The sequence below is a fragment of the Lasioglossum baleicum genome, chromosome 13 (genome assembly GCF_051020765.1).
Source record: "Lasioglossum baleicum chromosome 13, iyLasBale1, whole genome shotgun sequence".
NCBI classification, from domain to species: Eukaryota; Metazoa; Arthropoda; class Insecta; order Hymenoptera; family Halictidae; genus Lasioglossum; species Lasioglossum baleicum.
Window position 1 is genome coordinate 12,614,846 of NC_134941.1, and position 16,349 is coordinate 12,631,194.

Consider the following 16,349-nt stretch of genomic DNA (forward strand, 5'->3'; position numbering starts at 1 on the left):
TTTGATTATTGCGGCCCGAACACGCTAATTTCTATGCTAATGCCGCGATGATGAGATGATGAGAGACAAAAGGAAGAACGTTCTCGGATATTTTGGGATCGAGACGCGACGTCGCGTCTCGTCGGTCCAGGTAGACGTCGCAAATTGCCGCTCGGGGATGAGGATCGAAAGCTAGCTCGTTTCGCGAACCGGTGGAGTCGGGTTTTGGGTCGACCCGCGAGAATCCCATTGGTTCCCCCTCTGTCCCGGGGTCTGTCCCTCTAAACGGCCTCTTTAAGCTAATGAATTTGATTGCTGTTGTTTCGTCGCGACCGATTCTTTCACGAAACGTCTCTCGCGCCGGGTGATTTAGATGCTAATGCGGCCAATGGTGACGCGCGGCTCGCGCGAACGCCCAGAAAAGACGACGACGACGACGATGAGGACGACGAGGACGTTTCCAGAGGCCGGATGGTGGCGTGGGATAAATTAAAAGTCAGCCGAGAGCATCGTCGCCGGATAGTCGCGCTAAACGCCGCCCAGCGAATTTACGAGCTGAGGCTCGGAGAGCCACGATCTCTTTCTCTCTCTCTCTCTCTCTCTCTCTCTCTCTCTCTCTCTCTCTCTCTCTCTCTCTCTCTCGGTCTCCCTCGCTCTTTCTCACACGAGCGCGTCACGAAACAGTTTTATTTATCCGACCGGCGGAACGTACATCACGGCCCCTGTGCACGGGAACAAATAAGTATTCGGATGATTTGGCTCCGGTCCAGCGAATGATCGATGTCGCGTCGCCGTGAGTTTCACCTTCTACCGGAGTCTCGTAACGAGGCCGCTCTTCGGCCGCTCCAAATTGCCCCGCGGGCCAAATCACGCTCGATACATACGTGCCCACTCGAGACCAAGATCACCGGGTCACCTCGATAGGCCGCGCGCAATTGTGTGCGCAATTATTCACACAATTGTTTCAATTGCGCACCGGACTGCTGTTGCGTTCGTTCATACAAAGTTACGAAACTGCCGAGTAGGCGATAGAAAACTTGTGCGAAACAGGAGCGAAATTGAACGTGTTAAACCAGAGACCCTTCATCCTGCGAACAGGAGTCCGCCATGCTCTTTCCCAGCGTTATGGCCTGCTCCTGATTCCTGCCCCTACCTGTCCCACAGAATCTCACCGGGTTACTTGGGGTTCGAATGCGGCGCGATCGCGAGCAAGCCGGCAAGCAGGAAGGGTTACGCGAGCAGCAGTCTATTTCATGGTCGCTGACTAAACGCTATTCAAGTAGGATACGGTAACATAGTTGGGCTGAAACCGGACACCCCTGCCTCCATCGCCGCGGCACCGTCTCTCCCTTCCGCGTTAGGTGCTCTTTATTCCTGGGTGCCGGGTGCTTTCGTACTCGCGTTTCGTACTGCTCATCGCGTTGTCTGTCGCTCGTGCGTCTCTGTCGCGAGGAGGAAAGCCGGATTGAAAGGGAAAGAAGGCGAGGTGAAGCGTGGCGGGGCGAGAGACGAGGCGAGGGCAGGGCGCGCGGCGATGGTGGTGGGAATAAAGGTGAGGGTGAAGGCAGTTCGACCGAGACGCACGGGGGAAACAAAAGGGAGAGGGGGCAGGGAGCTGCACTTGAAAAGCACAATTGAAATTCAAGATCCATATGCAAAGAGCCTCGCGAGAACCGGTGAGAGATGTAGAGAGAGGAGAGAGAGGGAGAGAGAGAGAGAAGCTAGGCGGGCGCGCGCGCCCATGGTGGGAGCGAGCGGCCGAGAGAGAGAGCATGCGGAGGTAGAAAGAAAGAATCAGGCAAACCAGGTAATCTAACATCTCGTGGACACGCAGTATCCAGACTCCTTTTTCCCCCCTCTCTGCCTCTCTCTCGTTTGTATCTCTCTTGGACTCGCCCGCGCCTTCCACCCCCTACCATCGGGACCCTCATATTGTTTAAATAATTGATTTAACATGTGTACATACATTATGCACAAACATAATAACGCTATGTAAATGGTAATTCCAGCGATGGCTGCGTGCTGGCCCATCGTGCGGCGTGGGCCGAGAGCCGCGTTCAGAAACTTCGTCCACCCTCTTCCCTCCTCTCTCGCGCTGTTTCTCTCTGTTTCACTCTGTTCCACTCTGTTCGACTCTGTTCCGGCTGTTCCCTTAGGCTCCCCGTGCCGCCCAGTTGGACCCAAAGATCGTGGCCACGGTGGTGCCCACGGGATCCCGCAGCGAACGGGGACTGGGGTTAAGTTTCCGAGCACCTCATATTTTTTCCTCTCGTCCCTCCCCTCGTGCCCTCTCGCGGCCGCCGCCGTCGCGTTCCCCCTGGACCCCTCGTTCGCGCGTTTTCTCCGCTTTCGAGATGGGACCTCGGGGTGATTCGGTCGATTCCTCCCACGGTGCCCCCTGTCCCCCGAAAGATGCTCCTCGGCGATCCTCTCTCCGGCCCGAACGTTCGCGATCAAGACGTTCCTGGCTGATTTATCTGGGATCGATAGCCCGTGAGGACGAGGCGAGAGACGAGAAGAGGGATGATGATTTCGCTCGAGATGCGACCGATACCAGGGGCAGATCTTTGATCGGGAGCATAATTAAAAAGATCTCGAGAGCCGTCATTAGAGGAGCGAGGAGAGTCGAGAGGGCCGCGTGCCACCATCCCTCCCTTCTCTTTCTCCCATCCCCCTGACACACACTCTCGCTCTCCTAGACGAGCGCCGACAATTAAGAGAGCCAGCCTCCTGGCAGGTCTCTCTTTGTCGTCGTGATCTTTGACGTCCGAGGATTCGTCGATGCACGAATTTTCGACGGTGTGGGACCGAGAGAGGATCGGGCCTTGGCGGCGGTCGAAGCGCGCCCGATAGGTCAACGACACCCTGGCGAACGGTTCGAGGTGCGATAGGATATGTCCGATCCGGAGGAGAGCGAGCAAGAGGAGAGCCCTCTCGACCAGAACGAAGAGGAGAAGCGGAAAGAGGAGAACAGAGCTCTCTCCTCCGCGGAGGTCGACGGGCACAGGGGTGGGGAGAGGGAAAGAAAGGAACGAAAGGGTGGCAAAGGAAGAAAAGGCGCGGAGAAAGAGAGTGAGAGAAAGATCGCGAGAGAAAGAGCGAAGAAAGAGAGGCAGCAGAGGCAAAACCGGAGGAGAGTGAGAGAAAGAAAGGCAAAAGCGGGAAGAGGGATCCTGACAAATTGGAAGGCCGTTAAGCCAAAGGCACGGAGGCGTCGCGCGCGCTCGCGCTCGCTGCAAAGGGAAAAGAGGTTCGACGTTTCGCGTGGAGGGCTCGAGAGTTGAGTCGGGAAAAAGACGAGCCGTGCGACACTCGTGTCAGGACGATCCTCGACTCGGCATTTTTAGAGCCGAAATAAAGTCGAGAAACGTACACCGTCGGATATTCGCTGGCCGCGCACTCCACGATCGTAGGTGGTCTCTCTGGCCGACCACCCCTTCTTCTCTCTCTCCTCCTTTCTCCGTCTCTCTTCTCGTTTTCGTCCCTCCATCGAAAACTCCGCGGATCCCGACACGCCGGCAGCGAGACGAGCGTCGATGATCGAACACGCGCGCCTCTCTACCTCGAATGATATAAGGAGCCGCCGCGATTCGTCCGTTTGACCCTTCTTCCTCCTCCCTGATCGATCCGCGAATGATCGATCCAATCGCGGAGCCACCACTGTTTTCGTTCGTACCTCACCTCTTCGTCCCTCCATTCCTTTCCGTCTCACGTTCGACGATCTTTCCTCGAAAGCGCATTACAGCCTTAAGAGATTGAATCGTCCACGATTTACAGGGAGTGCGATCGAGGAGAGACAGAGTCGGACAGGCAGAGCCCGATAGTTCGAACGACGAGGAAGCACGCAACGCGAGTATTTCGACGAGTTTGTCGTTACGAAGGAACCGAGAGGGAGAGAGAGAGAGATAAGACCTGAATCGGGGACGAGCCGGGTTTGCTCGACTTATATGCTCGACGTAAATTTCGTCGCGAGATAAGATCGGCAATAACCTATTTCCGGCGAGCCCAATCGAAGCGTCCTCTCCCCCTTGTCGAGCGGATTCTCTTCCTCCTCGAAATCCCCCGGTTGAAGATTGTTGGCCCGTTCCGTTCGGAATTTGGCCGGATCGTTCCAATGTTTCGGTTCCCATCCCGTGGTTACGAAACGTCGTAAATCGTGATATTTAAAAATCTCGTCGGCCGGCGCGATCGTTCCCGGTGAATGGCAGCCGGTCGCCGAGGAGTACGGAGACGGGGTACATATTATAGATCGAGAAAGATCGAGTCCGGCCCAACAACGATCGTCTCTCGATCCTCGGAGGCGAGCGGCGTGCAGGTGTGCGTGTGCGCTCGCCGCGCAGGAGGCGAAATCGTAATCTTAATCGCCTCTTCGAGTAGCCGCTCGTCTCTCGGATCGGGCAACAGGTTCCCCCGGCTGGTCTGCGCGCCTCTGCTCGCCTCGCCAGAGCTCGCTCGAGCTCGCCTCGCCTGCTCGCGCGATTCAATCGTGTCGCTCGGGATACGTACGCGCGCGCGAGAGAGCCGACCTCTCTCCTACAAGCGTACAGTAAGAACAAGCTCGTTACGTCACTCATCCATCTCCTTCGGCGACCTCGGCTATTGATTTATCGTCGAACCGGGCATTCTCGTTTCTTTCGGGCTGTCGCGTCGGTGGTACCGCGTGTGCGTGCCGCGATCGTCTCCGATTAGAGGAGAAAACCATTGTGCTTGCTCAGGCCCGGGATCGAGAGACGAGACGACGCGACCGACTACTGCATCCAGGAGAAAGCACCGGGCCTTTCTTGCGCAAGAATAATTGGAAATCGGCTCGGACTTCTTCACCGATAAGCCCCCCTCCGAGAAGCCGCGCCGGCGAACGATCATCCCCTGGGACCGCTTTGAATTGCCCCGGCGCGATCAACCGATTTTCTGTAAACAGAATTCACAGATTTTCCAAATTGTTGAGAGGAACCACGAGCGCGCGAGGAACGGGTTAAACCACTCGAACTCTGCCCTCCGAGATCCACCGCTCCCGAGGGCAAACGTTGTCAGAGACAGAGGAGACAATCTGCGGCCGATGCCTCGTACGCAGTCTGATGACATTCTCTACATCGTGGTATCGGGGGCTCCTCGAGGCGACGGTTCCGGGCACGTTACTCCAGCCGATGATTTTCTACGGACTCGATCGTAGATCCTGTAGACTTTCCCGATTTTTTCCTCGTCGCGTATCGACGCCGGGTTACACCGCTCCTCCACATTTGAATAATATGAAAAATCGAGGATCCCTCTCTAGCTCGCGGTCCTTCCTTCCGATCCCGGTGAGGAAGAGCCAGGAAGGAAGATAGGTAGACAGATAAATGGAGTAGGGGGAGAGGTTGGGAGATGGACGGATATATGACGAGCGAGAGAGGATAGGAGAGCGAGAGAGCTGGGGAGTGGAACGCGGGCGGAGGAAACGGAGAGGCAGCATAGAGCTCTGGAGAGAGGAATGAGAGAATGAGGGAGAGAGAGAGAAGAAAGACACGGAGGATCGGTGGAGTGAGTTAGAGCCGGCAGGCAACGCTATGCATACCGTCACACCCAGCGACACGCTCCAAATTTGAAATTTAAATTTGGTACGTCTCACGGGACCGCGTCGTACACCGGTTACTCACACGTGCGCGCACCTACGTAGCCGCGAGAGTGCGTGGAACACCATGGAACACCGTGGAACCGTGACGAGAGGGATATCGGAACAGGATAGCGCGGCCCAAGGAGCAGCGAAAGCATCGAGGAAGAAGAAACATCGGGTGTCGGAGAGACGTATCGTCATTTTCACGACCATCCCGCTGTTTCATGAACGAGAGCCGGTTCCCTCGTTTCCGCTTCCCCGTGAACGCCCTTTGGGAATAGTAATTCGACGCTGACCCCAGAACTCGTCCCTTTTGCTCGCCGATACCGGCAATCTCTTCGCCGTTCCTCGGGCCAATGTGTCAGCCAATGAACCGCGCGAACAGCACGTCGCTCGACACGCCTCGTCGATCCACCCGCACCTATACAACCGCTCGGAAAAATGCTGCTCCTCGCTTCTCCTCGCCGCTACGTCCCGGAAGTCGCAAGCCGTCTCACGATATCAATTTGTCCCCGAGACACCGATTGACTTTCCTTTCGGTTTCCGGTGTCTAGCTCTTCTCTTCTCGTCCCGGCTCGTCGTCGTCGACCAACTTCGCTCTCCGATGCCGTACACAGGCTATCCGATTTAAACGTACACACGCGATCATTCCCCCTAGCATTCCAAATGCAAAGAAGCGTCTCGGAACCTGTATCGAACCGTCGCGTCGTGCTCATAATTGTTTGACTTCGCTATGACCTTGTCCAGTCCTGCCAAGGTCACGTCAAAACTTTTGAATGAAATCGCATTTTGCTTAACCTCTGGGTCAATGACTATTTGATTGATCTTGTAGCCTTAATTATTTATTGTATTATTCCCAATACAACAGCTCATTCATTTCGTCCAGAGTTGGGCATTAATCGATTAAAGTTTTAATCGAGATTGATTGATTAATGTGTACGAAAAAAAGGTAGTAATCATTGAAAAATCGACGATTGCTGAAGTTAATCGTCAATCGTTGATTAGACAAAGAAATTATCGAAAAAAAACATATAAGCACGTTAACAGAGTTTGTATTATGCATAGACCAAATGACGATACACCTAAACTCAGTTTACATTTTTGTCAGTATTGATATATAGTTTTGATTCCGTGTTTCATTCCGAAATTTCAGCAGTTAATCATTAATCAATTATCCGATTGACGATTACAATTGAAAGGAATGTAATCGTTAATCGCAATTAACGACTAAACTAGGAGATTAATGGTTAATTGCGATTAACGATTGAAGTAGAAATTCATTCGTCAATGTTCGATTAAATTTTTGCTCAATTCTGATTTCGTTGAATTGCGAAAACTTGGGAATGCAGAGGATGAACGTTAATTTGGGCCTAATCAGAGGCCGCGTCAACGCCCAGCGATACTTCCTCCGTGTTTACCGGCTGACTCGCAGTATTTGCATCTAGGAAGCGCGTAGCATCGATAGATTAACATATGTATGACTATGTCGGGCCTGTCGTCGTTGATCGCGCGATCAGGGTTGGTCGGACCTCCGTGTTCCTTCGTCGCGTAGGAAAAAAAGATAATAAAGCGACGGGTATTATTCTTGTCACAGTACACGGGTAACTTTCGTGACACGTGTCGGGCCACGATGCCATAACACACATACGTGACGCACGCACGATGCGCCTCGATGCATCACCGAGCGCGCACGTCTAGCTAGTCCCTCTCTGCACTTTCTCTTTTCTTTGGAACGCGGAGACGCGTTCTCGCGACCAATTCTCCGTCGGCTCGATTTTCCATTCGAACAGCTTCCCGAGACTCGATTTCACCGATACCTCTGGCTAATTATCGACAGCGTTCCATCGCGGACAGAGAGAGAGAGGTAGCCTGAATATCCGATTGTTTCCTTCCCAGCAAAGCGGAAGGATTCCCTCGCGGAAATCCTCTTCGACGGTCCGGGATAGCGGGTCAATCTGGGAGCTTTACCATTCCGGAAGTTTATCGAAGCCGAGGTGGCGAGAGAAACTTGGATCTTACTTGGCGAATTCGGCGGCGCGGCGCGGCGTTCTTGGATATATCCCGAGGAGTGCTTCTCGAGGGTGCTCGAATTAGGCCGGCGGGCTGCAAAGCCCATTATACACAATGCGACGACTTAGAGTAGGACCGGCTCGAGTGGAGCGGGGTCGAGGGTACATTCGCGAGAATCTACGGATACCTATATGTCAATTACGAAACAGCCGAAGCCGCAACATTCTTTTCGCCGCTTCTCGCGGTCGCGAACAGCTTAGCCTCGGAATTAGCCGATCTTATCATCCGGCGAACAATCGACACAATGCAAGAGGATAGAGATAGAACCTGACCACGCTGAGCCACGGATTAGAAGAGCATCATCACGGGAAATAATCCTGGTGGCGGAGGAAGGGTAAAAGCGATCGGAAATAATTTTTCCGCGGGCGGATTCGCGTCGAAAATTCGAAGGGGTCCAACAGAGAGAACGAGAGGGAGAGAGAGAAACGTGGAGCGTAGGCAGGTGGCGGCGGCGGGACAATTATTTTCGCCGGCACCCCCCGTGTTTCGACGGTGTCTCGATGAGGTCGGATAATCGCAGTACGCGTGAGAGCCCCTGGGATTCTGCGTGGCTCGTCGAAGCAGTCGGTGGTAGTAGATAGGGGTAGTGACGATGGCAAAGAGTCGACACGCGGGGTGGGGTAGGGAGGATCGAGGGGCTGCTGGCAGAGCGAGCGTGTGCGGGGGTGGTGTTGGTGGCGAACGGCGACGGGGGTCGGATGGATTTTGCAGCGCGCAGTTTTCACCTTTGAGATTCCATCCGGCGCGGCGGCAGGGGTGGTACTTTGGTCTAGGAATTCAAGGACCCGGAGTCTGGGGAGGGATCGGCGGCGACGACGACGACGACGACGACGACGACGGTGACGACGACGACGAAGCTCGTGCCAGTTGGGGGCGGCGCGGCTGATAGCTGCGTGGCACTGCTGAACACCGTGCGACGAGGATGCAGCGCCGGTGTAATCGAGAAAAACAGAAAGGGATGAAAAGAGCCCGAGGGAGAGCGGGGCAGAGGAACGAACAGAATGAGAGAGGGAGAAGAGGGAGGCCGTCGCGCGAAACGAAGGAAGACCGATGCGTAGAAAAGCAGAGAGGTCATTGAAGTCGCGGGAGAGTAACAGAGAGAAGGCCACAAGTCAGAGGGAGAGAGAATCTGAAGAGGGTTGGACCGATAGCGCGGTACGGCGGTGGTGAACACCGTGGAACAAGGAGGGACGATAAAGAGGGACGAGGAACCAGGTCTGAGCGGCCGAGTTGGAGGGAACGAGAGGAGAAGATAGATAGCGGGTGGGAAGGACTGAGAGGGCCAGCTATTCCGAAACGGGGTGAAAGCTGTGGATCGGAGAGAGAGAGAGAGAGAGAGAGATGAGAGAGAGCCAGAGGGAAAGAGGGTGGGTTGTAGCAGCAGCAGCCGAGAGCCGGTCGATACGACCACCACTACAAACGTGTCGCAGGACACGACGCACAACCTGCCGGCTGTGCTGCGTGTGCAACGATACGCGCGACCGACCCTTCTTCTCCCTCTTTCCCTCTTTCGCCCCGGTTTCCCCTCCGCCCTCTTTCTCTCGCTCCCTCCTTCGTCCGTTCCCGTGCGCCCCTCTGCCGCCGGGGGCTTTCTCACCCTTCTCGTATAGGACGAGAACGAGAGCCGCCGAGAAGCAAGGTGTTTTAGCACGGTCTCGAGGATCCGCCATTTTGAGAGGGAGTCGTTTCCCTCATCCCCCGGAACGGAACGTTGACTTTTTACGGTAAAATCTTTGCCGGCGCTCCAACGCCGCACCGGCCGCGGTCGTCACGATACATACACCGTCGAGAAGAGGATTTCCGCGCACCGGAAGATCACCTTGACCGACGATTGCCTGCATGCCTCCGCATTCGTCCTACCTATACGACTTTTTACACTACTGTCCTTTCCGGTCGGATGCACCACGACCAGCTCCGGGTCACTCGCGACCCGCCCCACGAAGGGATGCAATCAATCCGTTTCCCTCTTTTTATCACAGAAATCTCCAAATCTTCAACGACTACGGTTTTGCTAAAAAGTGGATTTACCCAGTTTCCACATCTAGATCGCCTATTATTAATTTGACGCGATTGCATCGGATGGTTCATCCGATGCAGCAAGAAGTTCGATATGGGTCAATAGCGGCCTTGCAGGCAGGTCAAGCGACCCTCGGTCGAGCTGTACGCGAGTAAAACGTTTCTATCTCGCGAGAAACGGTTCCCATCTAACTTCGCTTTGTCTTTTGTTGCAGTTGTTCTGTTGGACACGACACAGGAGGAGAAGCTCGAGTGGACGAGGTATCCGTACGGGACGGATGCGAGCACCCCAGGGGTAAGTATCGCAATCGACTCCGATGCTGCGTTATAACCTACAACTCTGCGCCCGATATCGTCTGGGGATCCCGGTAAAGAGGATTGCGCGAGATTCACCGATCGCGTCGGAAGTAGCCTTGTGCGCGCTCGTGCGGGGAATTCAAGGTGGTCTCAGAGCGGTCCGAGCGCAAAGAGCTCTGAGAGAGCCACGGGCGTGTATGTATGTGTCGGTCTCGGGTGAGAAAGTTATCTCTCTCTCTCTCTATTTACCTCTCGGTAAAGAGAAGAGTGTGAGAGAGAGAGAGAGAGAGAGAGAATAAAAAAAAGCGAAATGGCAAGAGTCGCCGACACCTTTTCGGGTGGTGGGAAAAATCTCGTTGTCTGGGGGCCCGAGTGGTGTCCGAAGGGGACAAAATGGACCCGGTAGAGCGAGAACAGCGGGTTCCGGGGGTACCAGAAGCACTTTATGGTCTCGGTGCGCGCGGCATACGTGGGCTCCCGCTGGCCGGTGCGCTCTCTCGGCGCCATGTTTGTTTTTCAGTTGTTAAGCGCGCAGCGGGCCGCCAGACAGGTTTAAATCAGCCACTACCTCCTCCTCCTCCACTGCCACCACCACCTCCTTCACCACCGACCGGCCACCACCTCTCGCTCCCTCTTCGTCTCGTTTCTCTCGCTCTCTCTCTCTCTCTCGAATGCGCGCGCGTTCCTGCTCTTTCGCTCGCTCCATCTTCCTCTCGCTACTCGACTCCTCTTTCCCTCTGTCTCTCTCGATCGCTCTCTGGTCTCTCGTCTCGCGCACCGCCGGACCAAGAGTCAGTCCGCTGGGTAACAAATTGCTTTTTGTTTGAACGGACAAATTAGAGAGACGGCCGCCGGATAGGGAGGAGAGGAGCGAACAGAGCGAGAGAGAGGATGCGTTTATTTAAACGTCGTAGGACGTATAGTTTCCTGCGCGCATGTATAATACGGGCCTCGTTCATCCGTGTGTGGGTGCGTGTGAGAGAGAAAGAGAGAGAGGGAGCGTGTGTACCAGCGCCGCTGAAAATTTCACTCCCAACCCGACGACTCCTCCTGCGACCCTACGTGGGTGTCGAACCTCGGATATCTCCCGGCTTCGGCACACGATGCACGCTGATAAACTGTCTGAACCGCTTTACGCGTCGACTGGGACCGTTCGAGGAGCCTCGAACCTTCACCACCGGCCACCTTCCCGACCGATACTCGTGACTCGTCCACTTACCTGCATGAAACGCGTTAGAGATTTTACGATCGCGCTCGGCGACCGTCGATAATCGATGACGGAGACCAGAGTTCTGGCGCTGTCGCGCGATTCCAACCGGAATCTAAACCGCTGCGCTTAGAAACCACCGATAAAACATCGTGCAACGCTCCCATCGAAAAGTTCCAATTCACTTCCCTTTAATTAATGCAAGTAGAATGAAGAATCGAGCGGGTTCACCTGGTTCACATAGGTGCCTACGGCCGGTCGATCGACCTCGTTGCTTCGATTCGAAGAAAAAAAGAAAGAGCGAAATTGGACGATCGACCGAAAGGATATCGGCCTCCTCTCTTTCCCCACCCGGTTGGCTTTCGGATCGTTAGTGCGGTGCCGCTAATCGGACAGCGTAACGCTCCGTTTGAAAAGGTTCTTTGAGGCTGCTGTTGATTTTTCTAGCTGCTAAATGTCCTGCGTTTCCCTTCGATGGAAAAGGGGGCCGGTGTGTGTTACACTGCCGGTGTACCCGGCGGTGCACGGGAGCCTGATTTTTTCCCGTGAAACGAAACGAGGCGAGGAGAACCGGGGGGCCTCCGGTCTCCGCTCTCGTCCTCGAGTACTCGAGTTCACTTCGCACCTCCTCTGTCTATATCTGCTCGCGCGCTCCGCACGAGAAGCGGAAGTGGAACGTCCAAATATGTGCTCGTGGTTTCGCTCGGGCGCGTGTTGTCTCAAGGACCTCTGCACAGTTTGCGGCTCCCGAACGGAGTTGACCCGAGAACTTTTAGGCCCCTGCATCACCCCGGACCCGGTCTTCGGTTCTTCCGACGGACACCTACCGCTAGAAACCGTCGCCGATGGCACAGGCTGTGATTTGGCCCATATATTAACGCATTACTCACCGGCGGATAATTAATAGAAACTTTCTGATTCACCGCTGAGGATTTTTTCTTACGAAATTATTCAACGGCGGTGGCGATTTTGGTCGTCGACCAATTCACCCTCAGGAATGTGGTCCGATCGTTCCCTTCCTTCATTCTCTCGGGATTACCGTTAAAATGAAGATTCTTAACCATGAGCACTCGAGTGCTGACTCAGAGTCGCCATTAAAAATTGCTGTACCATTACTCAAAATATCGGTTACATTATTAACCCTCATCCTCAAGAATAGTTGCATAAAAGAGACTAGGATAATAATTCGCCCATGAAGCTCTACACGTGAAATCAACGAATTATGTTCCATTTGTAACGTCACATTTTAACCTTTCGCTGCGTAATGTATCATATCTTATACAGTTAACAAATCTGGTATATAGTGAACTAAGAATATGATACATAATAAAATGTTGTTTTAATTTTTTTGAATATTTTTCCCTTAAATAAAACACAAGAACTTCTTTCAATTTTTTCATTCCAATTAAAAGAATCATGCAGTGAAGGGTTAAAGAAATACATCTCACAACGTAGACATAAAGGGATCAATGATTTTACAGTATGTGAAAATAGTAAATAGGTGAATTTTTACCCTGAGGATCGTATAAGGGTTAACCATGTTTATATCTAATCAATACAGAATTCCATACGGAAGCCACCTTAATTTTCCAGTAACGATGTGTGATTTACAAGTCATTAAAGTTACCAGAGAAGGACAATTGATGCAGACAATTTGTATTTTCCATAAAGATCTCAAGTGGCAAATAAAGCGAAGGGATGACTTGCTTGAACAGGCAATCAGGGACATGTGACTATCTTTGTTAGAACTCGGCGATAACGAGGCCAGCATCGATTCGATGAATCGGTGTCCGTTGATCATCGTTCGGAAACAGAAAGTAATCGATCCGGCCGGTGTCGGCGATAAAGACAGGCTACCCCTCGAATTCCTCGAGGTCTTAGCTCATCGCGCTCGAGCCGGATGACTCGGGCCGAACGTCATCGCGATTGGAAGCTTGAACTTGCGCGAGCGGACTCCGTAAATAATTAACGGCCATTCTCTCGAACGATTTCCCGTGACCGACTCCTTTTATTATTTACGAGGTGGTCTACAAGCGAGCTTAATCGCCGAACGTATTATTATTCACGATTATCCTCCGCTTTCTTGTGTCCGTGATTTAACCGAGAGAACAGACGGCGATTCTGCTATCTCCCCTCGGATTCCATCGATCCACTATGTTCCGCGTTACATTTTCGAATGGCTTAGATTATTTTAATAGTATAATTCACTCTGAATGTTAAACGCTCTCCGAGCGGATACTTGTAAAGCGGATCATCTGCGGCTTGCATCCGCTGGAAGATGTTTCATAAACCTTGGTCAATAAAACTCTTCGATGGAACTCCTCCGGTATATACTCAATAGTATAAATACTACTTTCCGGTCTGAATAGCAGCAACATTCTTCGTAGTCGAACGCTTCAGACGTTTTCTAATAGTTCGCCTGAAATGTTCTAGTAAAGTGATACGTACAAGTGGATTTGGAGATCCTCTGTATCGATTCGAGAGGATCCTGCGACGGGATCGTCTGCAGGACGAGAGAGTTCTCCCAGCAAGTGTGGAATTAACCTCCGCACCCGCGTTCCATCTTCCGCAGGAATCCGTCGCCTTGAGACGTCTCCTCTCGGTTTTCTCGGGTCGAGGAAAAATCCCGCGAAGGACGGGAATCCTCTTAAAGTCGGCCAGCAGCTCCTTGATCCGCTTCCAACGATGGTTTTTCCGAGGGGAGTCGCGCGCGAACGGAATGCGAGATAGATCGGCGGGGAGAAAGAGAGAGCCTTTCGGGAAAGAGGCCCTTAAGACGGCCTAATCAGTTTTCTCGGACGGGGATTAACGACGCTCCTGCGTATCTCTCCCGCAGCCGATCGACCGTGTCTCCCCGTTCGCGAGATTAGTCCACATCCCTCCGCTCCACCGACAAATTTTTTCACCGGACACAGCCACCTGTCCTTTTAGCGCCGACGTTTCGGTGCACTTTCTTTCGGGTGACGCGATCTTCTGGGAAATTGGACAGAGTCTCGGAGATTGGAGAAAAATTGTGATCGATGGGACGGACGGCTGGATAGTCAATCGTCTCCTATGGAATTGCAATCGGAGAAAATTGGAAGTCTCCGAGAAGTTTTTTCGCCTCTCAACACGTCAGGTGAATCATCTGAAAATTTTATTTATACGGTTTGTAAAATAGGACTGAGGTTACACGGTTTTGATCGTCCCGGTCTTCGAACTACATTGACCCAGTTGCAAAAAAATCAATACGACAGCGAGATAAGTAGATAAATCGCCACGAGGCACAGCTGCGCTGACAGTTGTCTGTGTCGAGCTCGAATGAAATCGATGTGGAGACTCGACTCGCGAAAGATCGACCCATTGACTTTACAGTCCCAAGAACCCGGCACCTTCGGAGGGTTAATCAAATCGGCGTGAAGGGCAGTAGGGTTGAGAAGGGTTCGCATAGTGTTTGCCGGTATTCTTAGGCAGTTCTAATCACTTTGGTTCCCCGATCGTGGGCCAAAGTTCCCGCGGAACGAGTGCTGGCTCGGCGTGGGGGTTATTAATATACAGAACCGTAGGGCGAACAGCGTCAGAACAAACAGCCCAAACACAATTAGCTCGGTGTATTTGAACAACTCGATGGGGGAAAAGGTTTTGGCCGCGTGCGTGGCGAAGCGAGACGCGCCCTTTGATGTCAAGTTTCGAAATCCTGGCGGAAATTGATAAAATATTTTCCCTTAAATTTTGAACATTTATCATGATTAAATCTTGGATAGACGGATTCCTGTTGGTCCTCGAAACTCGCGTATAAAGGGATCTCGAAGTTCGACTCGCTCTGTGCCACTAATCTCGTTCGCAGTGGTCCTTGGTCCAGAAACCAGGACCGGGACACCGGGACAGGGGTCGCGAGGACTTGAAGCAAAACAGCAGGAAGAAACAGCAAAAAGAATGCCGGAAGAATGGAGGGAGAGTCGCGCTTGAATTAATTGAGAATGCTCGAGTTTCCGAGTCACTCGATCGAGAGACGGACGTACCCCGTCGCGTCCTTCCCGGTCCTCCACGTTCGCCTCATTTCCATCTTCGACGACCAAGGGAACCTCTTGCTCCCTGCCTCGGTTATTAGCAGGCTCGTCCCGCGTAGGTTTCCTCCACTCGATGTTATACGGCGCTTCGAGTGGATGCGCGCGAAGAGAGAGGAAGAGAGAGAGAGAGAGAGAGAGAGAGAGAGAGAGAGACATTTCCCAACCGGGCCGGGTGGAACGGTAATTTTCTGGAATTTCATTCAGAAGAGATCGAACCCGGGGAACCGTCGATCCCCGATGCGAGATCTCTCCCGATCTCTTCCCCGTGGAATAAATTTATCGTTGGCTCTCCCGGCAAGGCTCGTTTCCCGGTGTCGTGTAACCGTCGCGCGTAGGTGAGGGCCGACGAACGTTTAGAAAGTCCAATAAACAATGACGGGACAATTTTGGGAAACACCGGTCGTCGTACCGTTCGCCGTGTACTTTATGCTCGATGCCTCGTTAAGCGTAAATTATCGACGGTATATGCGCCCCGCCGTCGGTCCGGCTCGATACGCTCTTAACCGTATAGACGACCAGAGAAGAGGACACCCGAGGACACCCGATCCACCGCGTCGAACACCGAGAGGAAACGTGACGGTAATAGTCAGAAACGGGTACGCGAAGCGATTTATCTCGACGGACCCGGTGCTCGATGGAACGGGTCGGCCTGAGATTGACCCGTCCGACGGGATATTTAAATCATTTCCCGTCTCGGGAACGAGCAGGACATTCGTATGCATCGACTGGCCCGGCTACAAGCATTTCGTCCTAGTTTCGGCCTCGTGTACTCGAGGATCCGATCCCTGGAACGAGTGTAACACAAAGAGTCGTCGATTGCCATCGGACAGAGCCGTGTCCACGTGTTCCGGACACGAGAGTGTTGTCTGCAAAGGCATATTTGGTTCGACTTTGCTCGAGCGTGGAAGAAGAGAGAGAGAGAGAGGAAGAGGAGCGTCCACAGAAAACGAGAACTAGCTACGAGGGTAACGGTACTCGAGCGATAACCAAGCTCTCGAGCCGGCCGAGTGTGAAAAAGAGAAAAGTCCGACAGAAATTTGGCTTCCGAAAGAGGATCCTCTGTATCACTGGCCGATCCACCGTGTCCACCGGTGGTGTCGGCCTCGGAGAAGTTCATCTCGGAGCCGATGAAACGGCAGCG

The 16,349-nt window shown here is 53.1% G+C and overlaps 1 protein-coding gene across 20 annotated transcripts in view; it reads left to right on the forward strand.

Annotated features, from left to right (window-relative positions):
• Eph (Eph receptor tyrosine kinase) overlaps nucleotides 1-16,349 on the forward strand; it is a 76,975-nt gene that overhangs the window by 13,764 nt on the left and 46,862 nt on the right. For all 20 annotated transcript variants that reach the window (XM_076436496.1, XM_076436508.1, XM_076436502.1 and 17 more), the window contains exon 2: nucleotides 9,871-9,950. In XM_076436496.1, the coding sequence (XP_076292611.1) occupies nucleotides 9,871-9,950 (80 nt within the window). The remainder of the gene's footprint in view (nucleotides 1-9,870; nucleotides 9,951-16,349) is intronic.